At 50.4% G+C, this 25031-nt stretch overlaps 2 protein-coding genes across 7 annotated transcripts; both read right to left on the bottom strand.

Annotated features, from left to right (window-relative positions):
* Positions 1 to 264: 264 nt before the first annotated feature.
* On the bottom strand, positions 265 to 6793 carry TREML1 (triggering receptor expressed on myeloid cells like 1). 3 transcript variants are annotated; one of them, XM_036907194.2, is made up of 8 exons: positions 6699 to 6793; positions 5688 to 6010; positions 5388 to 5491; positions 5159 to 5270; positions 3070 to 3202; positions 2600 to 2685; positions 2035 to 2087; positions 265 to 1687 (listed from the first exon to the last, which is right to left on the bottom strand). In XM_036907194.2, the coding sequence occupies exons 2-8, from the start codon at positions 5812 to 5814 to the stop codon at positions 1385 to 1387; spliced, it is 918 nt and encodes a 305-aa protein (XP_036763089.2). In that variant the 5' UTR covers positions 5815 to 6010; positions 6699 to 6793; the 3' UTR covers positions 265 to 1384. The 3 variants fall into 3 exon arrangements, with proteins under 3 accessions (XP_036763089.2, XP_036763090.2, XP_036763088.2); XM_036907195.2 differs by lacking the exon at positions 5388 to 5491 and having other exon boundaries at positions 277 to 1687; XM_036907193.2 differs by having other exon boundaries at positions 279 to 1687; positions 5159 to 5491.
* A 2502-nt stretch (positions 6794 to 9295) lies between these two features.
* Positions 9296 to 25031, bottom strand: TREM2 (triggering receptor expressed on myeloid cells 2). 4 transcript variants are annotated; one of them, XR_008994304.1, is made up of 7 exons: positions 24600 to 24729; positions 14851 to 14971; positions 13979 to 14082; positions 12126 to 12476; positions 10652 to 10742; positions 9682 to 9931; positions 9296 to 9587 (listed from the first exon to the last, which is right to left on the bottom strand). XR_008994304.1 is itself a non-coding variant. In XM_057493822.1 (7 exons), exons 2-7 carry the CDS (start codon positions 14892 to 14894, stop codon positions 9571 to 9573), a joined length of 801 nt encoding a protein of 266 aa, XP_057349805.1. In that variant the 5' UTR covers positions 14895 to 14971; positions 24898 to 25031; the 3' UTR covers positions 9296 to 9570. The 4 variants fall into 4 exon arrangements, 3 of the variants coding, with proteins under 3 accessions (XP_057349805.1, XP_057349804.1, XP_036763093.1); XM_057493822.1 differs by lacking the exon at positions 24600 to 24729 and adding an exon at positions 24898 to 25031 and having other exon boundaries at positions 9682 to 9875; XM_057493821.1 differs by having other exon boundaries at positions 9682 to 9875; positions 24600 to 24723.

The following is a 25031-nucleotide window of genomic DNA, read 5'->3' as shown; positions in this document are numbered from 1 at the left end:
GGTGGAGAAAGACAAGTATCAAATGATTTCACTCATCTGTGGAGTATAAGACAAAGAAAAACCTGAAGGAACAAAACAGCAGCAGACTCAACCCAAGAATGGACCAACAGTTACAAAGGGAAAGGGACTGAGGAGGATGGGTGGGAAGGGAGGGATAAGGGGAAAAATGGGGCATTACAATTAGCACACATATTGTAGCAGGGGGGTACACGGGAAAGGCAGTATATACAGAGAAGATAAGTAATGATTCTATAGCATCTGACTGTGCTGATGGACAGTGACTATAATGGGGTATGTGGGGGGGACTTGATAATGGGGGGGAGTCTAGTAACCATAATGTTGTTCAAGTAATTGTACATTAACGGTATCAAAATTAAAAAAAAAAAAAAAGAAGAAGACTGGGTTCCTGAGCAACCTCATCCTCTTCCCTTGAGTCTCTCATTTCAATAGAGACAAATATTTTCAAATTGAGTAATTCCAGAAGAAATCCTGGCAGAAACCTTAGACGCCCTCCCGCCCCGGCCTGGACTGGCCTTCATTTACACACAGCCATGGCCACAGCCTGTTCATTCATTCCCCTTTCCCCCACCCCATGCCTTTTCTCCCTGGGCTCCTCCCAGAGTTCAGGCCAAAGGGAACAGTGCCACCAGAGGGCCACCCATGTGAGAGGACCCGCTGTGGTAAACTGATGCCTGCAAAGGTCATTTGCTTCCTGGATCTTGGTATCTATTTCACTTTCCGACCTTAGACCTATTTCTCTTCAGCCCCATCTCACACCCATGTGTCCTGAGTCTCCTTGAACTAATCATTATCCCCCTCCTCCCATCTTATGATGTTACATCATTAGATGTCATTTGTTTACAGGGTACAGAGCAGAAAACAGAAGATTGCCTCGACTTAAGCAAATGAATCTGTATGTCAGTTATTGTGAGAAAGGCAAGCAATGCTTTTGAAGAAGACTTCTTGGTGCCCCTTGACTCAACTGCACTGCAGTATTCGGACCAGGGAATTAAACCACTTTCCCCTGGCAGGACAGGCGTGGGATCACACAGCACGAACTCTGGACCAGAGTCTGTTCAGGTCACAGGCTATGTAACAGCCAAATTTGGGCCCTTTCCTTGCCCCTCAACCATCAAGAGCTTACGTATTATCACTTAGAGTTTATTTAGCCCAGTGGTGTAACATCAAAAGGACCAGCAGGGGGCTTCCCAAGACACCTTAATCATATCCAGGGACCATCTTCCAGGTCAGAAAAGTCAAGACATTAGGCATTAGATTAGATCCTAAAGGATCTAGTGGCTCTGGTATCCAAGGACCCAGGGCCTGGGCCAGCTGGATGCACAGCACCTGGGGTGTCCTGTGAGTGCGTGGTGCGGTGAGCAGCTTAGCTGGGGGGAGTCTGGCTATCAGATGAATCCTGGGCTGGCTCACAGGAGGCCCCTCCACCCTTGTCCCCTCCAGGGAAGGTGTCTGTCACGGGCCTGGAGCAGAGGACCTTAGGAGGCAGAGGGGGTGATGAAGATGGAGGCGGGGGCGGGGGGTTCCCTGATGGGGGATCAAGAGGTAGGCCAGTATAGGTGGTATTGTCGAAGGAAGGTGGTGAGTCGAGCCTAACATACTGTATGTCCGATGGGAAATCAGCAGCCACTTCCGAGTCCCTGACATGGTGCGCCACCGCGGAGGGCACCTGCAACAAAAGCAGGAAAGTGAGGCAGAGAGCAAATGCCTCCCTCAGCCCCAGTTCCCCTGCTGGGAGGCCCTGGGCCATACCAGCTCTGTCTCGAATCCTGAGTATGTCAGTGGGCAAGAAGACTTCACTCTGAAGATTTTCTAGGCCCAAATTCTTTCCCAAATCTGGGACAGTGGGATACCAAGGTGGGAAAGGGGGAGTCTATTGGTGCGAAGCTCACAGCGTCTGGGCAGAGGGTCTGGACCCTGACTGGGTCCTGGTCCTTCCTCCACCCCATCATCAAGGGACCCCTCAGTGAGCCCGGCAGATAAAGGGGCTGGGGAATTTGGCTGCAGGCCTCTTACCATGCCTGAAACTCCACTGCTCTGAAGGGGGCTGCAGACACCAGGCCTGTTCCCTACAGGACAAAGAACGAGAGTACAGTCCGCTCCCTGCTCTGGCTCAAAGCCCATCCCCACACTCCCTTCAGAAATCTCTGAAACCTCTTTCCTCGCCCAGACTCACCTTCCCCACCCCAACCTGCAAATCCTTCCCCCTTGACCTCCGAAGCACCCCACTCGGCCTGCCCTGTGACTCCCCACCCACTTCCACTTCCATAGAGCTCCCCCAGCAGACCTCAGCCCTCAGCCTGTCCCTGGGACCCCTTTCGCCTGCCTCCTCCAGTCATCTGTCCCCAGTGCCACTGTCCCACCCTTCCCAGCTCCTGCCTTCCCTGGGGCCAGCTCCCACGGACTCTCCTTCCTCCTCTCCACCCCTCAGCCATGGGAACTTTAGGGTCCAGGGGGCTTAGCAAACTCCAGACAAGCCCATCTTTTGGGGAAGCAGACCTGGATCCCCAGCCCCATCTGCACAACTGGCTGGTACAGGACCATGGGGCCAGGCTGGGGTAGGTAGGTCGCCTGTACCTACCTCTCCTTTTGACCATCACAGCAAACAGCACCACAGCCACCACCAGCAGGCCCAGCAGGACCACAGTGCCCCAGATCAAGGGGATGCTGAGGGACAGAAGGGGACAGGCAAGCTTAGTCCTGAACCCAGAGGGGAGCTGCTCGCCAGGAATCCTGGAGCAGTGGCAGAGGGCGCGCTTCTTGGTGAGCCATGGTTAGGAGAAGATCCTTGGGATGGAATGAGGGGGCCAGACTGAGGCAGACGGAGAGGACATGCTGGCAGGGGACCCTGGCCGGAGACCTACCAGGATGAAGGAACCATTGCTGAGCTGGGAGGGAGAGGTGCGTCTGTCTGTCTACCTGCCCGATCAGAAGTTCCCCAGGGGTGGAAAGAATCCTAAGGTTCCCCTTTGACTTTGTCTGGGGATCAACACAGCCTTATCTTCACCACCACCCTTTTCCCAACCACCCAGACATAGTTCTAGTCAATACCTCTTCTCATCCCAGCTGGGTTCCAGAGGGCTGGCACTGCCCATGGGGTCCACGAAGGGGCTGTCAGCCAGACTCCCAACCTTATGGGTCTTCTCTTTCTCCTCTTCCTCTTCCTCCTCTTTCAGGCCAGAAGCTGGTCAGAAGGAAATATTTAATGAGCACATACCCATTGTGGGCAGGGTTCAAGGGTTCAAGGGCCTGTTGAGATCTGAGGGGCTTGGCCAGCTGAGGAAAGAGAGCTCTGGAGTTAGAAACACAAAGAAGGGGAGGCCTGGGATATTCCTTAGGGGCCTCTCATTCTGGAGGGTGTGGCGCTCCATGTCTTCACCTGGCTGTGAATGTGCCCACTCTCCCCAGCTCCCAGCCCTTCGCCCTGCTTTTCCTCTCCTTCACCTGCTGCCCCCATACCCCTCTCATCTCATCAGGCTGCTCGGACCATGCAGATCACCCACCAGTAAGCTGTGCCCACCCCCTTACGCCATCGCAGAGTAGCTTTCTCCACTCTCATCCTCGGTGGCCACCATGCTCCTAGCTCTCATCAGTTAGTGTTTAGTGGGGCTTCAGCACAACCTGCTAGACCTTTCCGCACATCTGCAACCATGTGACCCCTGCAGGCTGCTTGAGCCCCACCTCAAGCTCTGCCCTTAAAGTCTAAGGGACTGTAGGGTCAGCCCAGATGTGACAATGCCAACTGACCCTTGCAGAGGAGCCTTGCTCAGACCCCAAGACTTGGCTTTGCGACAAGGCTTCTGTCACCTCTATAAAACATGCTCAACTCCTGGCTGTGGGACTCAGGGTTGGTTTCTCTGGGCCTGAGGATCTGCCCTGGGGACCTGGCCAGTCTTTCTAGAGCCTCTAGGAGGGGGTCTTGCCATGTTCTTAGAGAGTCCCCATTCCTGCTTTCCACGTGCCACACCAGGACCTAGAGAGGCAGTGGCCCCAATCTTGCTGCGTCGTGTCCTGCCCTCCTGGTGCAGTTTCAGCCACCCACCTCCTCCCAGATACCACGCTCCACCTGCCTGCTGAACACCCATCTTCTACAGCCATCAGGGTCCCCTGCCCCTGCCCCATTGCAGGCGCCCATCTCCCTGTCCCCTCTTCCCAGGGCATCTCGTCTTGAGTTGCTTGACCATGGAGTGCCAAGGGAGGAGAAGGGCAAAGGATGACAGGCTCAACAGGAGTCTATTTATAATACAGAATAATAATCATGGACTTGAGATGAGAGGAATTCTAATGATAACTTAGTCCATCCTCATAATTAACAGATGGGGAAAAACACCTTTCTTAATTTCGTTATTTGGGGACTGGGCACAGATTACCTGAAAAAGGAAACCTGAAAACAAAAACTGTCAGCATGCCTGAGAGAAAGGTAGTAGTGGTCTCTGTGTCAGCAGGGAGCTGACCGTTTTCTCTTCAGAACATTTTTTAATGGGAACATCCTATTTTTCTGGAAAAAAGTTTTTTTAATACTTTAAAACTTCCTTTTAGTAAATGCTTGGACATCAGAAAGTTGTAGGCTGTGACAAACTGTAAAAATAAAGTCCTTTCTATACTGAAAATAAGGTTGAGAATATTGACTGAACTGCTAATGACACTTTTTCCATCTGAAAAACTGAGTAAGTTTAAGTAATTCAGGCACTGAAGGGATCCTGCCTATAGGTGAGGCACATACTAGATGCTCAGTGAAGACATAAAATTAAATAAAATACACATTATTCCTGAAAGATGTAAAAAGTTAATTCCAGCTGACACGGCTGAATTAAAACTTTGTTTAAAGTATTTCTAAGGGAAAAAAATAGCATCAGATATGTTGAGAATGTTGGATGCGGAGGTCAAGGCCATGGGCAGGGCAGGAGGCCTCCCTGTGGGGACACCAACTTGGTGCGGAAGGTGGGAGGGGACAGCTGTTGGGTGGTTTATCTCAGACTTCTCACCCAGTCTGGTTTCCGCTCCCTGCAGAGCTGTCAAAAGGATCTCTCCTCCCAGTGCCTCCCTACAAGGCCCCTCTCCCCGCCCCCAGGGCCCCAGGAGCAACAGGTGGAGGCCGGGAGGGCAGGTCAGACGCAGTGGCAGGCCTAGGATAGCTCACCTGGAGGGAACACGGCCAGAGCTACTCTGTGCACCGTCAGGGGCCCTGCGGACCCCTTCACCACGCAGCCGTACTCCCCGGAGTCCTCCTCCCGCAGGCCGATCATCTCCACCTGGAGCAGGCCGCCCCCCAAGTCGGTGAGGAACATGCGCCCGTCCCCTGGGGCTCCACGATCCACAGCAGAGGACACCAAGGGCTGGCACCCCTCCAGCAGGAAGCGGCACCACACCTTCGGAGCCCTGATGTCCTGGAGCCGGTAGTGGCACTGCACCAGGATGGCGCCCCCCACAGGTGCCTGCAGCGCCTCGGGGAGGCTGGTGGCCAAGCCCTGTCCTGGGGGAGGGAAGGTGGTGGGAGTGCGGGGCGTGAGCGCGGGCACCTCCCGGGTCCACCCACTGGCACAGGGACACAGGGACCTGGAGGTCCACCTTCTGGGCCCTACACACCTTACTGTTGCGATGATAACACCAGTTATGCCTGGGCCTGGTGGAGTGCATGGGGCCCGGGGTGCAGCTCCTTCTGACCTTACCTGCTAGTCCCAGGAACAGCAGCAAGAGCAGGTTGGGGCCCATGGCTGGGCAGGGAGACACAGCTCTGCGGCCTGCCTGGGCACTGACAGTATTCCCTGGGGACAGGAAACATCTGCCTCCAAGCATGACGTGGGGCTCTCGGTGACCTCAGGGTGGGAGGCAGGCACTGGTGGGCCCCACTGTGGGTGGGGATAAGGCCGAGGAAAGCACCAAAGCCTGGGGGCCTGGGACCCAGCTGAGAAGGAGGTAGGAGGAGGATCAATAGGGAAAGAGGGAAGATGATCTTCAGGGCCTTCCCACCACAGAATCCGAGGATGCAGGGCTGCAGAGGAGGAGGGCAAAATGCTTTTCTGATTCCAAAACTGGGAGTGCCCCTGTCCGAGCTCCCTCCTGGGCTGTACAACCTCACAGCAGGAAGCCCCACCCTGACGGGGTGCCCTGGACCCCGTCTGCCTTCATTTATTGTGCTGGGTGCCCTCCAGACCCTTTCAGTGTGGACTCGGTTTCCTCAGTTCTGGGAATTGTATTATTCTTCCATAATTACTTTTCCATTTTCTTTTTCTCCCCCCGGAACTCCTTAATTAGTTGTTCACTGAACCTCATGTATTCATCTTGTTTTCTTATCTTTTCTCTCTTTTTCCATCATTTTGCCCACTTTGTTCTGATTTCTAGAAGATAGCCTCATCTTTTTCTACCATCCCTTCTATTATCATCTTTTGAATTTTTATTCCTTAGTGTTTCTAATTTACAAGATATATTAGCTTCCAAGCATTTCTTATTTATAGCATATTATTTTTGTTCAGGAGTGCACTACCCTCTCTGTTGGGAGACAATTCTCTGCGCCTGTTTTCACATTCCTGCAGGGGCTGGGCCTTCTGAGCCAAGGGCACTGACCAAGCTTTGTTCCAGGGTGACTGAGGAGCAAACAAGCCTCAGAAGCTGAAGACTGTGTATCAGCTCCAGAGAGACTTGCTTTCATCCTTCCCCTCTCTCCCTGGAGATCTGCTTACCTTCTGGAGTGAAGCTCTCTCTCTCCCCGGAGATGAAGGGTCAATGTGCCAGATGCTGTATATAAGCTCCCAGTCTCATAATTTGGGTTCCTCTCCCATGGCACAAACCCACTGCCTGTACAGGAAACATCTGGCCCTCATTCATGTCACCCTGTGCAGACTTGGGGTTGGGAGATCCTGCAGAGAATGTAAGTAATAAAGGTCCTGCCCTGGATCACCAGGGGGCATCCGTGCTCAGACCAACAGAGCCGGCAGTGGGTGGCTGGGAGGGGCCACTGCCCTGGGCTGGGCAGTCACACCTAGAAAGGGGGCTAGAGAACCACCCTCCCTCCAGCCGCTCCCTCCTTTCTCTCCTTCCCTCTCTCTGCCTCCCCAATTCCTTCAGGAGCGGAAAGTTGAGCTGGGAAACTGGGAGCAGGAGCCAGAGAGAGCCGGAAAATGTGTTAGGCTGAACCTAGTGGAAGTGGAAAAGGGGTGACCGGCTATCCCTGTTTGCGTGGGACTGAGGGTTTTCCCAGGACATGGGACTTTCAGTACTAACACTGGCAAAGTCTGGGGCAAACAAGACAGATGCGTCACCCTAGCAGGTGATGTGGGAGGACCGATATCTGTCCTGCCAATATGTGTCAGGCTTTCTTTGATTCCCTTACAACAAAATTATTTACAGACTCACAGCCACCTGGGAGTGTTGTGTGACAGAGAGACCTGTCCTCAGTTAGGTAACTGAGTGCCTGAAATGGAACAGTCTACTGCTGGATGCCAGGACAGAGGTGCCCAGGCAGGACGCTGGCCTCTAGGGAGGTGTCGCATCCCTTTGTGCTGAAGCCGGGGATAATCCAGGACCTATGATGTGACAGGCATCTAGCCAAAGCCTTTCATTAATGGTGTTTCATTCCACCTCATGAAAACCCAGCAAAGCAGGGATGTTTTGTTTTTTAATAGGTGGGGATTCTGAGGAGCAGAGAAATGAAGGAGCTTGCTTACGGTTTCATAGGAAAAGCTGAAATTTGCAACCGAATTATCAGACCCCCTTTTTAGTCCGGTGTGTGCCCCGGAGTCCAAGGGCAGGGGATCCCAATGGCAATCCAAACCCCGAGGTGGATGTCCCCAACGTAGCAGAGCAGGAAAGAGAAAGGGCGAGCTCCGGAGAGCAGGAAGGCGGCAGCCTTGCCGGAGCTGCCCCCTCCCCTGCCATCTCATCAGCATCGGTGCCCTGAGGGGGCGCCAGGGAGGCAGAGGCGGAGCTGGCTCTGGCCTGGATCCTAGGCTACGCCAAGGTCCATGCGAAGGAGACCAGGGCCGGGAAGCGCTGAAAGCATCACGTGCTGCTGAGTCAGGGGGCCGAGGAAAGAGGTTGGGCCGGAGCGCACTCGGGGCAGCAGCCCAGGGAGGGGGTGGGGCAGTGCTGCAGCAGGCCTGGAGCCCAATGATGTGTCCCTGAGGCTGGGACACAAGGGCGGCACTGGGGGGTCCCTTCTGGGTACCCATGCCCACGTTAGGGGACAAAGCAGCAACGTGTGGCCTTGGCCAGAGGGTCTCCTGCGCTTTCACCTTCCTGAGACGCAGGACAGACAGCCGGAGGATGTGGCCACCTTGTTTCCCCGCCTTCCCAGTGGCACACCTGGGGAAGTCTTCCGCCAGGTACTCCTTGCTCTTGGACGGGTATGTGTGTGTATTGAAGAGAGAGATGAGGTTCCCTGGCTGTTTCGTCTTCCCAGAATACTCTGCGCCCGGAGAGCCTCATGATTCCCTTCCTTGACCCCTCCAAGTGCTTCTCAAATGGGACCTCCTGACCCTCCTTTACAGTCGCATCATGCCCTGTCCCTTCTGTGTTCCCGAGGCCCCCAACCCTGCTTCATTTTAATTTTTCCTCAGCAGTTTTGCCTTTTCACACACCATCTGGTTGTCTCCCTTCTCCACCCATTAGAACTTGGCTTTCCGTTGGGCACAAGTCTTTGCCTGTTTATTTTACTGCTGTGCCTCTAATGCCCAGAACAGTACCTTGCACGGAAAATATATGTTGAATAATCAATGACTAAACGAGTGGGATGGAGCTAGAGGGAAGGACACCTTGAACACCAAGCAAAATTTGGATTTCCAGGCTCTGCCAGAGACTGGGTAAATCCTTTCCCTTCTGAGCCTCAGTTTCCTCTCTGTACAATGAGGATCGTGGACCGGTAGTTCCAGCTCTGGAATGCTGCAGTCTACATTCAAGCTCTTGTCATTTCTCTGGTGGGGGAGCAACAGGATGAAGAAGGCCAAGCTCTCAGGAAACAAAGGATGAACCAGGAAATCAGATGGGCTCGTGCAGGAAGAGGTGGAGGGGGGGAGCCAGCAATAATCCCAAGAAACTGATGGACAGGAGGCAAGAAGAGGAGAGGAAGACTGGACATGGGAAAAATGCCAGAGGAAAAGGCAGGATTTGGTCATTGAATCTGGAGAAGAAAGAGTGGCTGGTTGGGAGCCTGTGGCAATGGAAGTGGTAGGCGAGGACACCAGCCCCAAGGAGCCAGACCTTTCATGTTTGCCCCATCCAAATTCATTCTACTAGTCCTGTAGCAAAAGAGAAGACTTTCATGAAGCCCAAAACCAACCAGTTAAACATGAAGTCTTGTATTTATTTGTGAGAGTGTTCAATGTCCAATGTTCAGAAGTCCAATGACAAATGTCCTCCCCATCTCCCAGGCACACATGCACATGCACACGCACATGCACACACACACACCTTCTTCCAGGGGTCAGGAGCAGAGTGGCCTTTTGTCAAAGCACAAGCAGGAGTCTTGGTGGCAGAGGCAGGTGTGCAGGCTGTGGGGGGCTGGAGGGGGCTCTGCAGATCTCTGCCACCTCTCCTCCTGGGCAGGGTCCTCTGCTCTCATGTTTCTCTCTGCCCTGCAATAGACCACATTCTCACACGGCCCCCTCAGCCTCACCTTGCCATCCCTGCCCCCCTCCTCCCAGCCACCACTGTGCTCTACAAGCTCACCTGTTAGGGTCTGGAGCTGGTAGCCTGGGTCATGGCCACAGTCCAGACCAATGCCTGGGGGTGTCCTCAGCGGCTGCCCACGCCAGGCTGCAGCCCAGAGGGCACTGGCTACTAGTAACTTGCTGAGAAAGATGCAGGCCAGAAGGAGAAGGATGGAAGTGGGTGGGAAGGGGCTCTCCTCTTCTGACAGGCTCCTTGGAGATACAAGGACAGCATGTGGGAGGCCTCGAGGTGGCCTACAGCCTGGAGTCTGCCCTCAGAGAAGGAATGGAGACACCTGGAGCTTCCAGGGACTCAGGACACCTCCTCACCCAGCACAATGCCTGGGATGGGGCTTTGTGGGGCTTCGAGGAACTACAATCAGAAGACCTGTGTTCTGGGCACAAGTCTACCTGCTGAGTACATTTAAACACATCTCCTCCCTGGATAAGCAGTTTCCTGCTATACTTGATGGAATCATATGGAGTGCGTGTGTGTGTGTGTGTGTGTGTGCGTGTGCATGCAGGCGCACACATGCGCATGTGCATGTGTGTGCCCCATGGTTATGTTAACAATGTTTAAACACCCATACGCAGGCGTGAAGCCAATAGAACTGATTCTGGACCTCCCAAAGGTCAGGAACCCTGTGGTCCCTGTTTTGTACTAAAGTACTGGAAGAAACTCCCACTGCTGCTGAATCGTGGGGATGTCCAAGGGCTTCCAGGGGAGGGTGGGACACTGACTACCCAGGAGTCTTGGGCAACAGCTATTTCCAAACCGTAATGGAAGAAATTTCAAAATTTTAACAACTGGCAATCACACCAACGTACACTGGCTGGTTGGCAGGGTGTTTAGACAAAATCACATCCAGGCCCTTTTGAGCCCCAGCTGCCTTGGGATTTGTAGTTCTAGGACCCCCAGCCTCCACCCCATGCCCGGGTTCTGCAGGGTGGAAGTCTGCCGGGGTCTTAGGGAAGACCTGTCACTGTACCTGGAGACGCTGTGCTCCACCTGAGCATCCCGGAAGCTCTCGAACTCCTTGGAGATCCAGAGATCTCCCGGATCGTGATGATCAAGGGGGTCTGTGGGGGGCAGAGCCAGTGAGCTTCTAGTCCCCTACTCCTTGAGGCACCCTCCATGGGGAGAGTCCCTCTGGGTAGAGGGAGGCCCCCAGGGCTCTGGCCCCGTGTGGATCAATCCATTAACCTCTCTGTGCCCCAGTTTCCTCAGCTGTCAAGTGGGGCGATTAGGGACCCCCACCATAACAACAGTGTTTCAGGATTCAGGGAGCATCCCACAGAGTGCCTAGCACCTCACTGGAGCTCAGGAACTGCAATGACCCCCTCCCATCACAAGATGAACTGGGAAGATCAAATGGAATAATGGTCGTATTTGATATTTTTTTTAAGTCCTGTGTAAACCGTCAAACTGCACCTACTACGCATTTCTGTTATTATTTTCCTGCCACCCTCTTGGGAGTCAGCTAGGATTAGGCCCTGATAGGCCTGGAAATTCGTGTCTGTTCATCCCCTACTCACCCTTCCCAGTTAGAAAAGTGGTGGACATGGATTTTGGGTCTAAGACAGGGAGTCTCCCCTACCCACCTTAGACAAAGGCTACTCTGCCCTCATTGCATGGTAAGAGCCAGGTTTGGGGGAGTTAGGGTAGGGGAGAGTGAGAAAAGGGGTACATAACCCCAGATTTGTTCTCCTTTGGGACACATCACATCCTGGAGCACAGGCAGGTGGTTTTCCCGGAGGGCATTCCCTGTGCACGGCTTGGGGACTGGGGCAACCAGTCAGGCCTGGAATGAGGATCCCAAGTCAGATGAGCAGCAGGAGGCTGGAGGGGGGCTATCACTTACCCCCAAGCACTTTTAACTCTGTATCTCATTTGTGCTTCATGGAAGCCCCATGGAGTCATCAGGACAAACACCACCACCTCCACTTAAAGGTAGGACATGGAAGGCACATTGCCCAGCTTCACAAGCAGCGGTCTTTTCTAGGACTTTCCTTACCAGGTTGGTACTTAATTTCTTTTGGTAGGTCCAGCAGGTGGTGGAGTGAGGGAATAAATGAATCTCTTCCTACAACTTAAGGACCACCTAAGTATTCATGTCCTAACTGGATGCCAAATGGATAAAGCTCTCTGGGGAAGCAGGGCCACAACCGCTTGTTTGATGCCTTGTGCAAATTGGGGAATGGTAGTTAACATTTACTGCATGTGATGCAGTCAAGCACCAGGGAGCACAGCCTGGTGAGAAATGTCAGGGCTGGAGTGCAGCCCCCTTGTGCAGTGAGCAACCTGTCCAACTATCCACGGTGGCTCTGAGCAGGGGGATGAGGTCCACACTGTGGGTTTTTTCAAGATCCCTGAAAGCCCAGAAGGTGGTCTTGTGCACAGACACCAAAGACATAACTCCCGGTTCAGAGGCTGGCCAGGGATGCAGTCTGCTTTCTACTCACCAGCAAGCACCTCCACCAGGACCTTCTGGAGGGTATCCGCCTCGCTACCACGGAGGCTCTGGCACTGGTACAGGCCAGCATCGTGGACTTGAAGATTCCGCAGTGTAATGGTGAGCATGCCACCCAGGGCATCATCCGTGATGGCTGTGCTCCCGTTCCGCCTCTTCAGAAAGGACAGCAGCCACGAGCGGTGGGTACTGACCACTCGCTGACATATGCCCTCCTCATCCAGCTGGCGGCACCAGGCTTTGCGTCTCCCCAAGTGCTTCAAGGAGTCGTAGGGGCAGGAGACCAGCAGGGACTGGCCTGCGGTGCCCTGGAACACTGTGGTGTTGTGGGCTCGGGACAGCTCTGTGGAAAGACAGTCATTCACTCCTTCCTTCATTTACTAACTATCTACTGAACACCTACTATGCACAGTGAACAAAAAAGACAGAAATCCTGTCCTTAAGGAGCTCAGGTTCTTATACAAGTTGGGAAAGGGTTGGTCTTCCCTTTGCCACATCTTCCCATGTGTTTATGGGAAATGGGGAACCAGGAAACCTGAGTCCTGGGTGTGGTTTATCACCGTTGGACTTGCTGGACATCTTTGAAGAAGTGACTGACCCTCTCTGGGCCTGTTTCCAGAAACATTTGGTCTTGAAGTTCTATTCTGCACACCTTCTCCCTATCACATGCAAGCAAGACCTCTCCTTTGCCTTCTCCATCTCCGGAGAGCAGAGCCAGTGGCCATCTTGGGCCAGGGGCCAGCTCCACAGGGGAGTGGGCCGATCCGGGCACCTCCCGCTACCCAGCCATGCCTGCTTGCTCTGCAGGGCTGCCCACGCTGGCGCTGGCTCTGCATCTCCTCTCCCTGGCCTTGAACTTCCAGCTTCCCTATTTCTGTGGCTTCCTTCCCCTTCTCAGGAGGGACTTGTCTCAGAGCTATTTTGGGGGAGACATGAGGCTGCTATTTTGGGGACCCTCCTTGGGTAGGGGAGACAGGCTTAGACCGCAGTCTGTCGCCAGGCAGGGGCTGCGGGAGGGTGACCCAGAGCCCTCCGCCTCAACTTCATGGTCCCCCTCCCTTTGCCCATCTTCAACCATGTGGTGACAGACACTTGAAAGGCAGGAGCGGGAGCTGGTGGCCTGCCTTAGGAAGCAGGGAGACCTGACGGGCAGTGCCCGCTCACAGGGCATCCTGTCCATCCCTCTGCCTCCAGGCAACCCACATGCCTACTCTGCCCCCCGCAGGGAACCCGCAGGGGTGAGGCCCTACTGGGCAGCTTCTCCCCTCCCCCAGCTCTGCCTGCGGCTCTCTGGGGGCAAGAGGCACCCTTCCCGCAATGGAGGGTGCGGTGTGCAAGAATCTGGGACAGTCTTCGACAACTCAGTGTCACAGATCTCCAGCCCCCTCACCTCCGGTCCAGGGCTGAGGACAAGAGGGCCTCAGAGCCTGAGAGGGGGCACCCCAAAGATGAACAATCCCAGTCTTTAACTCTCGCTTTCCTCCCTCCCACCCTGCCATTCCTCTGGGACTAGTCTTATGCTTAAGCGGTTCACAATGTTAGAAGCACTTACCAGTGCCCCCCAAGACTTCCCCCTAACGCTAGCTAGTGCCCAAGATGCCACCATCAGACCTCCTTCCCTTTCCCAGGGGCCAGAATCCACCAGCCCCTTTTACCTCCTTGTGCTGGAGTCTGAAGGGGAGGCAGGAAGAGCATGAAGAATGGAGGCAGGGTTGGAGTGGGGTGCAGGACAAGCGAGGATTTCAACCACCTCGTAGCTTGGCTCAGTGCTCCCTGCACCCCCACCGCCATGTACTCAAGGAGGGGGAAGGAAAGAAGGTGTGGGGTGGAGGAAGGGGATCCTACCTGTGACAGAAAACAGGATGAGCAGCCAGACCCGCTCCATGTCACCCTCCCCTTGTGGAGGGCAGCCACCGGGTACTTTGTGCAAGATCTTGTTTTCCCTTAAACTGCAGAAAAGAGAGAGGGTCATCAACTGCTGCCCACGGAAAACTGGGCTCCTGGGGATTGAGCAATGGTCAGGACTAGGGTCTGGCTTTATGATTCAGGGAGGCTGTGGGGACGGGGGAGAGGGGAGAGGAGGAGCCTGCCACTGCAGCCAGGCAGCAGGACGCTCAGGGTTCCAGACCTCTGAGAGGGGAGCCCGCCCTCCTGCCCGAGCCAGCAGGGTGAGTCCGGGTGGCCAGGTTGGTCAGGGTCCAGGGCTGCAGCGCTTCGCCATGTTCAGACCTCCCTCCCACTTCTGGTTCAGCCTGGCAAGGGATGTAGAGCAGCTGCTCCTCTTGGAGGCCGGGACCCTCACCCAGCCCTTCTGTCCTTCCCTCCTGACCAGCATTCCTGCCATGTGACAGCTGGAGCCAGAATTTGTGGCTGCACGTCCCCCCTTCCTCACTTCCTGTGTGTGCAAACACATGTCCATAACTTCTCTGTGTTTCAGTTCCTGTGTCTACAAAGTGGGAATAATAATAGTGTATAGGGTTATTGGGAGGATAACATGGATTTCTACAGGCACAGGCCTGGCACCCAGTAAGCTCTCAGTGAATGATAACTGGTACTATTATTCTAGTCAGCAGGGGAAAGGGAAAACAGGCTGTCTGCAAGAGGCAGAATTTGCACTCCCACCCAGCACCTTCTGCCCAAGTTTAGCTTCCTTTGTGTAGCAGGGCGCCTACTATGTGCACATGCTCACACAGGCATTATTTTGTGCCCCCACACACCTTGAACTCCTGACTATCCTGTGGCACAGAACAGGATGTGTCATTTCCTGGAGTTCTGGAGGTGGGGGTGTGCTTTCTCCATAGGTGTGGGTCCTATGAAGGGTGATCCAGGCCCAGGGACCTGCATGTGCAAAAGGCACAAAGACCTGGTGAGTTGGAGAAGCAGGAGGGAGGCGGGTGAAGTAACTCCTGGGGGAAGGAAATTGAGTCATGCTGGAGGAAGTACAGGAGATGCTCGAGGAGCCCACAGGGGTCTACTTTGGTTTCCTGCACACACTCACTGATTTGCTCTTTTATTCATTGATTTGCCTATGTTTACTGTGCATCTACATATGTACAGTGAATGTGCTTGGAGCTGGGGAGTTAATAGTGAATGTAAGACAGTCCTTCACTTAGAGAGCTGACTGCCCAGTCTTGACCTCAGGGCCTGGAGAATGAGAGTTCTGAGGCCACCTGAAGACCACTCTATAGATTAGCCCTCGATGTTCTTTTTTATCAAATCAGGATTATTAGCATATAATTTACAGACACAAAAATTCACCCCAGTAGGGTGTCCAGTTCTGTGAATTTGGGCAAACTCCTGCATCTGTGAAACAGCCACCACAATCAAAATACAGAACATTAGTCTCAGCCCCCAAAAGGTCCCTCATGCTCCTTTTAGCCAATCTCTTCCTCTCCAATCTATGTTCCAGTGAATACTGATGTGACTTCTGTTCCTGTAGGTTCCCGCCCCTTCTAGCATGTCATCTACACACAATCAGACAGTACGTAGCTTTTTGGGTCTGACTTCTTTCGTTTGTCTTCATCCACTCAACATGCATGAAGTTGTGTTTCTCAGCAATTCACTGCTTTTTATTGTGGAAGAGTATTTCACTGTATGGCTAAGCCACAGTTAGTTGCACCAGCTGATGGCCATTTGAGTTTGGGGCAATTATGAGTTAAGCCACTATAAACCTTCAGGCACATGTATTTTGTAAGAACATATGTTTTCATTTCCCTTGGCTAGCATGCTAGGAGTAGGAGTGCTAGTCATATGGTAAGCATGTGTTTAACTTTATAAAAGCTTGTTACACTGTTTTGCAAAGTGGCTGTATTTTTGTATTCTTGTCAAGACTTGATATTGTCAAGTTTTTTCTAAACCGTTCTAATAGGTTTAGGGTGATATCTCATTATGGTTTGAATTTAATTCTCCTAATAATTAATGGCGTTGAACATCTTTTCATTGTTTACTTGCTCTTTTGGCAAAATATTAGTGCACAATTTTTGTCCATCTTTATTGTTTATTCTTACCATTATTAAGTTGTGAGAATTCCTTATATATTCCAGATATGAGTCTGTTTTTCAGGTATATGATTTGCAGATATTTTCTTCTAGTCTGTAGCTTTTAAAAAATCATTTCCTTAATAGTGTCTTTTAAAGGGTGGCAGATTTTAATGCTGGTGAAGTCCAGTGTATTAATTTTTTTGTTTATGATTTGTGCTTTTTGTGTTCTCAGAATATTTTGCCCACTTGAAAGTGACAAAGGTTTTCTTCTATGTTTTTTGTTAGTTTTACAGTTTTAGGTTTTACATCTTGGTCTATGATCCACTTCAAGTTAATTTTTCCCTGTGAAATACGATATGATTTGTGGTTCTTTTTGTTTTATTTGCCTATGGATGTCCACTTGAACCAGTATCATTTGTTGAGAAGATTATCCATTGAATTGCCTTAGCATCTTTGTTGAAAATCAGTTGACGTATAGTTCTATTTCTTGACTATCCTTTCTGTTCCATTGATCTCTGTGTCCATCCTTTCAGCAATATCATACCATCCTGACTTCTCACTGTGGCTTTACACCAGGTCTTGAAATCAGATGGTGTGAGTAACCCAATTGTGTTGTTCTTTTTCAAAATGGTTTTGGCTGTTGTAGTTACTTTGCTTTGCCATGTAAATTTTTGAATCAGCTTGTCAATTTATACCCCTACCCCCCTCCAAAAAAAAGGCTGCCAGGCCTTTGATTAGGATTACATTGAATCTATACTTCAGTTTGGGGGAAATTAGACATCTTAACACCAATGAATCTTCCAATCCATGGACACAATTTAGGTCTCCATTTATCTATCCTGTTTTCTCTCACCAATATTTGTGTGGTTTTCAATATGTAAATCTCACACATATTGGTAAATTTCTATCTAAGTATGACTTTGATGCTATTTTAAATGGGTTTCTAGCTTTCTGTGTCTTACGCAAAAGCAAATTCAGAAATCTCGATCCTTTATCTTTCTCTCTGGCCTCTTCACGTTCCATTCTGACTCCTTCCCACTTCCTTTCTATCTGAGGAGCTCCTCTTTTCTATTCTTTTAAGTCTCATAGCAAATAACAGGCACCAAGAAATCTTTACTCGTTCCGCATAGCACATGCATATCAAATGTTCTCTTTTAGCTTGTGCTAATTTGTACTTCAATTCTCTGATCCTCATATCTAAGCACAGAAACATTTCTGCCCCATCCCACTCCCAAACAGAGGGTCTTCCCTTTCCTTTTGCCAAATCTGAGTTTAAAGAAACTTTCCACTTTACATTTGGACAAAGAGATCTTTTCCCCTCTATTATTACATCTGAAACCCATCATTCACTGACGCTTGCATTTATTGAACCACCACATATGTGCCAGTCATTCTGCCTGAGAACTCAGGTCTCTTGGAGACACACTGTCCTTGGATATGATGGTGATCATTGCTGGGAAAGCCCCAGATCAGAAGACTCTGGGTACATGGCACGCTCTGGATGTCTAATTTTGGCTGAGACCTCACAGCTGCAAGGCAATCATTTTCAGAACGCCCAGAGGTTCCCTAGTAAACTCCTGGTGGCAGCTATTCCAAATTGTCACTCTCCTCAAACACACCCTTCTTTCTAGTCCCCCCCTCTCTCTTCCCTAGAAATTTAAATCAAGACCATTAGATGTCTTTCAGATCCTGCATTATCCCACCACCCCTACTCTAGCCAACCTGAGAGCTACAGAAGCACCAGATTTTGGTCAGGACCATGGCCAGCACCAAACCCTGCCCTGGTCTGGGGGAAGGGTGTGGCTGGAACAGGGGGCTTGGGAACAGACATCTTAACAGCTGGAACAAGCCAAACTCTAGTAGGGTACACCACTGGCCCGAACTGGGACAGCCCCTCAGACCTGCCTGAGAAGTGAGCTGAAGAAAGTAATTGCTGGAGTCCACCCACCCTTGGCTAGGGCCACCAAGCACAAACAAGAGACCGCGTGTGTCATTTGTGTCATTTGTGGATAGGCGGCCACCGTGACTTCCTTCTCCCTAGTTCTTTCTTTAGTCCTGTTTTGCTTTTATACTTTCTCACCTTCTTGGATCCAAACCCTCACCTTCAAGCCCCAGCCTCTCTCTAAACTCTGACCCCTCTCAGACTTGATCTTCTTCCAGCCTCTCTTTGTTTTTATACCATCACTCTGTACTTCCAGCTGAGGAAATTCCCCCTTTCTTAACAGGATTTCAGCTCCTGTTCAGGGCCAACGGCTCCCCTCTTCAGAGCAGAACACCTCTCAAGGAGTGAGTGAGTGAGTGAGTGTGTGTGCACGTGTGCACATGTGCATGTGCTGGGACTGGATTCAGTCAAGGGCAGGCAGACAGCAGTCCAGTCTGGCAGCAGCTGGTGGCCCAGGCATACACATGCAGGATGGTGGACCCAGAAAGAAGACCTGGGTGAGGACACAGGAGCTGAGAGGCAGGCGCCCAGGCTCTGAAGCTGGCACAAGTCATCGCAAACATCATGGGGCTGAGGCAGAAGAATGGGGAACCTCATCTGCCGCTTGACTGGATCAGAACTCTGCCAGATTCTGGCCTGGGCTGGGAGGATGTCTAGGCTACACATGGGGGTGAAGTGTGGGGATTGGAAGGCTGTGTGGGACACAAACTGGAACCCCAGCATAAGGCTTGAGCACACAGGTTTTGGCTTCTTGCAGGCCTCTAGTTACTAGCTATGTGGCCTTGGGAAATTTTGTCTTTCTAGGCTGGCTTCGCCCATCTCTCTGTGCCTGTGTGTCTCACTCTCCTGGGTGATCCCCAGGAGCTCGCTGTCCTCTCTCTTCCAGTGTCCTCAAGTTCTAGCCACCCCACCTCACCCACTTTCCCTCCCCGTTCATGGGGGCGCCGTCTCACCTGTCCTGAAAGCCCCTCACTTGTCTGCTTCCCATTAAATTACTGCTCGTTTATTATCCTTTAATTCCTCCTTCCTTTCTTCTTTTACTTTTTAGAGATGGCTTTGTTATTCATGCCCTTTGACTGCTCACTGGTCTGATCAGCAGAGGTCATGAATGGCCACCTCCCAGCCCTCCCCTCCTTGCTTTTTCTGCTGCTTTTGAAGACCCTGACCACTGGTCACCCTCCACTCCTGCCCCCCTCCGCTGGCCGATGCTATCCCTGGTCACTTCTGCCCTGTCCCTGAGAGACCGACCCCTCTGGACTCCACCACCCAGGCTCCCAGCTCACTGGCTTACTGCTGGGTCTGACAAGTGGGAGATATTGGCAGGAGTCTGGAGACTAGAAGGAAAGGTTTGCACCGCGGCTGCTTTCCCCCGTAGCCACGGCTCCCGCTGGTGGCCCTTCTCCACGGCTGTAGTTCTCACTGGGCTCCAGTAACACAATTCTCTGTCCCGGCTCTTCCAAGTCTGGGGGTGTGGCCAGGCCCCTGTGTTTGGCTGCAGCATCAGCCCCTGCTGGCTGCCTATCCTTGCCCACGCCTCTGTGAAGAACCCTGTTAAAACGATCAGCAATTGAACCCTGTGTGTGCTGTCTTCCTGGAAGGACCCTGGCCAGTACTTCCCCTCCTTCTTGAAGTTCCTTTCACTCTGGCAGAGGGAATGGGAGGGCCCGGAGCACTCTTCCCAGTGCACATTCATTCATTCCCAAGTGTTTTTCAAACACCTGCCTTGGGCCAGGCACCATACTAGGCGCTAGGAAGGTGCAATGAACAAAGGAAGCACTGGAAGTGACGTTGATATTATAAATCTGTAGTGGCTGGATTCTAGCAGATCAATTCCTGGGCGTGGGGAGTGAAGAGAGGACCTCAAAGGAGCATCAGAAAGAGTTTGGGACATATTTGGCCATCTCAGCCAGAGAGGCACCCTTGGGTGGCAGTGTCCCAGCTTCAGCTGAGTAGTGAAGATGCCCGTCGGGTGGAAATGGGGACTCAGACTTTGACCACAGAGATCTGCCAACTGAAGACTGGTCTTGCCATGGCCAGAAGCAAATGCTTTAAAAATGAAAGGGGTTTATTAGAGAACTGCAGCCTTTCTGAAAAAGAAAGAACACGGTTCCTCCAGGGGAGGGGCTGATTCCCAACGCTAGCACCAAGGGAACCCCACACGGTGGCAGTGTTTCCATGCAATGCCCTGGCCTGAGTGCTAGACCCAGAGCACAAGGGGCAATCCATTCTCACCCAGATCTTCCCTTTGGGCCCACCACCCTGCATCTCCACTCCTGCGCCACCAGCTGCTGCCAGACTGGACTGCTGTCTGCCTGCCCTTGACCTAATCCAGTCCCAGCACATGCACATGTACTTTTAATTGAATTATAGGTGATATACAACATGATATTGGTTTCAGGTGTACCACATAGTGATTTAACAACTATGTACATTACTAAATGCTCATCACGATAATGGTGCTTGCCATCTGTCAACAAATAAAGAAGTTACAATATTATTACTGTATTTCCTATGCTGTACTTTCATCGCCATGACTGATCTATTTTATAATTTGGTGTTTGTAGCTTTTTGTTGAGTGGAACAACTTTAAGGGAGATTATGTCTACTACAAGAATAACTGTATAAAGTGTGTTTTAAAATCTTTTAAAACTATAGTCCATTAATTTTATGTGAAAAGTACATAAAAATTCACTCTAAAAAGGTATAAGTTGTCCATAATTCCACCCCTCAAACACACTAGCGTTTGTGGAGTGCTTACTATATGCTAGGCATTGTCCCAAGCACTTTACACGTGTTATGTCACTACCTATGCGGGAGGTAATATTATTGTGCTGGGGAACTGAGATACAGAGGTAAATAACTTGCCTGAGATCATACAGCTCGTACAAGATGGAAGCTAGACGTAGATCCACGCAGTCTGGCTCCAGGGCCAGTCTGATTAACTTTATTGAGTGGACTTCCCCTCCGCTCCTCTAATCCCATTGCCCCCGAGAGAATCCCTCTGATCATTCTGATGTGTGTTCCTCTAGTCTTTCTAATATGGTCACACACAGACACAAACACAAATGAGCTCATGCTGGATAGTTTCATAGCTCGCCTTCTTTCATCTAATATATCCAGAACATCTTTCTGTATCCACAGATACAGCTTAACTTCACTTCCTGTAATGCCTACCTAATGTTTGTGTGGATATATCATGATTTATTTCATCAGCCTCTTATTCATGGATATTGAGCTTCTAACAGTTTCAAACATGAAAATATTTTCAAAAAATCTATTACCAGCATGGATTATTTTCACATGACATTTATTAATGTCTCTTCAAACACTCGTGGTTTGTGGAGCAAATCTAAATACATCCATCATTGCAGTAGGCTTCAGCTTACTTTTGAGTTCCAAAGCTACTGTCGTGTAGCAGAACCCCACTTCCGTCAGCCTCCCACCCCCACATCTCTAAACCATCCCCACAAACATCTCAACTGCTAAAGGACAAGACCTAAAATATCAGGGACCAAAGAGATATGGAGGATTCATACTTTCACTTACTTCAGGCCCAACTTGTTGATTTCTACGTTTTTGGCAGAGAAGACACAATTTATGCAGTGGAGACACTAATGACCACCGGGGGGTGGGCAAAAGACTAGAGCCACGGAGAACTGGGTCAAGGGAGAGCTGAAGGGGACGTCAGTGAGAAGGCAGCTGCCAGGTATTGACAGAAAGATAAATGTGGACTTTGAAAATGTGCTCTTGCTGTCTTCTTGAGAGTACAATTTCAGATTATTTTAAAGACATTTTGTTGGTGTCAGCCTAGATGTCCTCAAATGAAACTGAAAGACAGGAACGTCATATAGTCCAGCTTGCTCACTGGTTCCATGTATGACAGCTGGACGAAGGAGCTTGTTTTGAGAAATCCAGTGAGGATTTTGGGGAGAAAGAAGCTCATTCAGGAGAAAAGGCAGTAGCAGTTAGGAAAGAGAAGATGGGCCAAATTTTTGAACCCTAAGGAAGCTGCCCTAGAATTTAGAATATTCATTAAGAACTTTTATTTCACTATGTCTTAACTCTTGGAAGAAACTAAGTAGTTATTCACCTAACTGCTTCCTCCTAAGAACACAGCTAGACTATGTTGTCCAGCCTATCTTGCAATCAGAGGCAGCCAAGTGAGTGGGTTCTAGAAGTTTGCCCCTTCCAGGCCTGACCTCTTGTGCCACCTTCAATGTTCTCTCTCCTCATTTGCTGCCCAGGTGTAGATCCAGTGGAGGGCTCTGATGCTGTAGAAGATAATAGAGCCACTAGTTAGAAGGAACCTACATCCCTGGTTGACCGTGTGGAGCAGAGCTTCCTCACCAGCCTTCAGGAGGGAGAAATGAACTCATATTGGGCTTTTTTGTTACAGCAGCTAGCTCTCCCTGACTGATGCACTGTGGAATATTAGCATTTTTTCTACCTCTCTGGTGGCTTCTTTGAATCCTCATCTTTCCCTCACCATGTAAATAAAAGTATCTCCTAAGAGTCAGAACCTTCTTGCCATTTTCTTCTGGGTCAGCAAGTGACCCTAAGTCCTGATCTCTCCTTTGGGCTACAGGTGCTCATCAACTGCTTAAGCCTAGCTGTCCTTCAGTTGAATACTTCTAAATGCTTCTAAACCTAAACTCATTATCTTCCTCCCTAAACTGGCTCTCTCTTCTAACTTGCCTCTCACCTTCCCTCTCACTGGCCACCAGGCTTCTCCGAGTCAGCCTGGCCGCACATCCTGTGTGTTCCTCAATTCCTCCCCACCGCACCATCTTCTATACCGGGCAGGGAACTGCCACCCGCCCTTCTCTTTCCCCCATGTCCATCCCCACTCCTCTGCTGCCCTCAGGGCCTTAACCCCCTCCCCAAGCCAGGTGGCAGCAGCCCTGAGCCCTCTCCTCAGCGCCACTCCCTCTTCCTCAGAGGCCAGCTCCCTGGGCTGAGGTCTGCGGCAGCTTTTGCCTGCACTTTCGCAATAGCTATTTTTTGTAAATTAAGAAATATTTTAAGTACACAGAGTGTATAAGGGCTAATATAATGAATACTTGTACTTATCACCTAGCTTTGTCAAATAAAATTCTGCTGTTTTTAAAAGTGAAAAAAAAAAAACAAAGAAAAAGAGGGAAAAGTGGTTCAGTTCTAGGAAGTTAAAAGCTTGTTATCTTTGTATTGCGTAGATGGAATTTCATAGTGAACTTACTTAACACTAAAGTTTATATCAAGTGCCATGTTTAAGTGTTTTTCTGTGCTTCCATCTATGTGGCATAAACCTTTCATATAACAAAGATCTGGTAACATAACACCACATACCTGGTGGTTTTAGATGCATTTTTACAGAGAAAATGCCATTTGGTGATCTAGTTCTGTGATCAGAAATTATATTTTTTTCTGTGATTATTATCATGGGCTCTCAGAATTAGAAAATATGAGGTTATCTATCTATGAATATACACATTTTTATATATGCATATATATAATATATATTTTAAAATAAAATGTTACATATATTTTTCCCTACAATATACTAGGTAAAAATGTATTTAGTTAAGATTAGAATTTCTTTGATTACTAATGAACTTTAGGTTTATAACCCACGTGGGACTTATTTTTATGTAAGACATGAGATAGGCCCCTAATCTCCTTTGTCCCCCGTATGGGTGGACATTTGTGCCAGCACTATTCCGTACTCTCTCCTCTCCCCCCGATTCGTAATGCCTGCTCTGGTAAATATCAAGTTTCCCAATATGCACGGGTCTGTTTCTCACCTCTCCATTCTGTTGCCCTGGCCAATTTCCTATGCCAGGACGGCATTGTGATTGTTGTAACTTCACAGTAAGTCTTGGTTCCTGAACTTGTTCTTCAAATTTGTCTTGGCTATTTGTTTTGTTTAGTGCTACATAACACACCATCCAAACCTTAGTGACTTAAAACAATGACTAAAAGATAAAATAGACAAGTTGATGAATGAAATCTTACATATGATGTCATGTGCATAAAGATCCTGGGGTGGGGGTGCAAAGTGAAGGGAGGACCCACTTGGTATTGGGTGGGCAGACCCTCAGGGAGAAGGATGAGGCTCAAATGGTGGGGAACTCATATATACGCAATGGGCCTAAGCCTGCTTATGTCCCAAGGGTCAAGGAGTTGTATCACCTCCTGTGGGACCTGCATCTTGGGGTGGCTTGGCCGTGTCTGCATCGGTGCTGAGACATGAAAAAAGATGTGCATTCCTGAGGTCACAGCTTTGGAAGGTGTGTTCAGGCCTCTGGTGGTAGCAGAAGGGCCAGACCTCTCCTGGGCCAGGGTGGGCCGGAGGAACCGAAGTCCTCTTACCTGGGACCAGGGGTTAATTGCAAAGCTGCCCCCTGGACCCCCAGCTAAGTCAGCCAAACTCAAACTATCTCCTCTTGGCTTCTGGAGGCTTCTATCAGAAAAAGTCTTGCCTCCCACCCTCCCCAAGCACCATTAACATTCCTGTAACTGTAGCCACGAGTGCTTTGTATTGTCACTTCTGCATACATGTACCCACCATGCATGTGCATGTGTGTGCATGCACATGGAGATCCTTAAAGGAACAGTGACCAGAAGCACTGTGGCTACAATATCAGGGACCAGGATCCACCACTGATAAGCTGTGTGATTTTGGGAAATTTCTTAAGCTCTCTGTGCCTCAATTTCCCCAACTGTAAAATGAAGAAAAAGTACTTACCTTATAGGGATGTTTGAGCCATTAATATATGTAGACAAATGTGGCCCCTAAGTGGCACTCCATAAATGTTGGCTTACTGGAATTAATCTCTGTATCCCCAACCCTGAGCAGTGCTTACCAGTCAGCAGGCACCCAGAAGTACTTCTCTAATAAACATGGCTCCAGGAGCTCTAGTCTGAGGAAATTCTTTGGGTTTTGACAGCTCATGAGGCACCTGACCCCTGGGGTGGCTCCTGGTGCTACAGCCAGAGC

The sequence above is a fragment of the Manis pentadactyla genome, chromosome 16 (assembly GCF_030020395.1).
Source record: "Manis pentadactyla isolate mManPen7 chromosome 16, mManPen7.hap1, whole genome shotgun sequence".
In the NCBI taxonomy this organism is placed as follows: Eukaryota; Metazoa; Chordata; class Mammalia; order Pholidota; family Manidae; genus Manis; species Manis pentadactyla.
This window is presented reverse-complemented; position numbering and strand designations above follow the sequence as displayed.

Excerpts from the sequence above, each read along its gene's own strand:
- TREML1 (XM_036907193.2), bottom strand. The coding sequence starts at position 5,814 with ATGCTTGGAGGCAGATGTTTCCTGTCCCCAGGGAATACTGTCAGTGCC. Across the intron at positions 3,203-5,158 it reads TCTGGCCGTGTTCCCTCCAG|CTTCTGGCCTGAAAGAGGAG; the intron begins GTGAGCTATCCT and ends CCTTCTGACCAG. Across the intron at positions 1,688-2,034 it reads GCAGTGGAGTTTCAGGCATG|GTGCCCTCCGCGGTGGCGCA; the intron begins GTAAGAGGCCTG and ends CTTTTGTTGCAG.
- TREM2 (XM_057493821.1), bottom strand. Across the intron at positions 14,083-14,850 it reads AGGATAGTCAGGAGTTCAAG|TTTAAGGGAAAACAAGATCT; the intron begins GTGTGTGGGGGC and ends TCTTTTCTGCAG. Across the intron at positions 12,477-13,978 it reads CATCCTGTTTTCTGTCACAG|AGCTGTCCCGAGCCCACAAC; the intron begins GTAGGATCCCCT and ends GTCTTTCCACAG.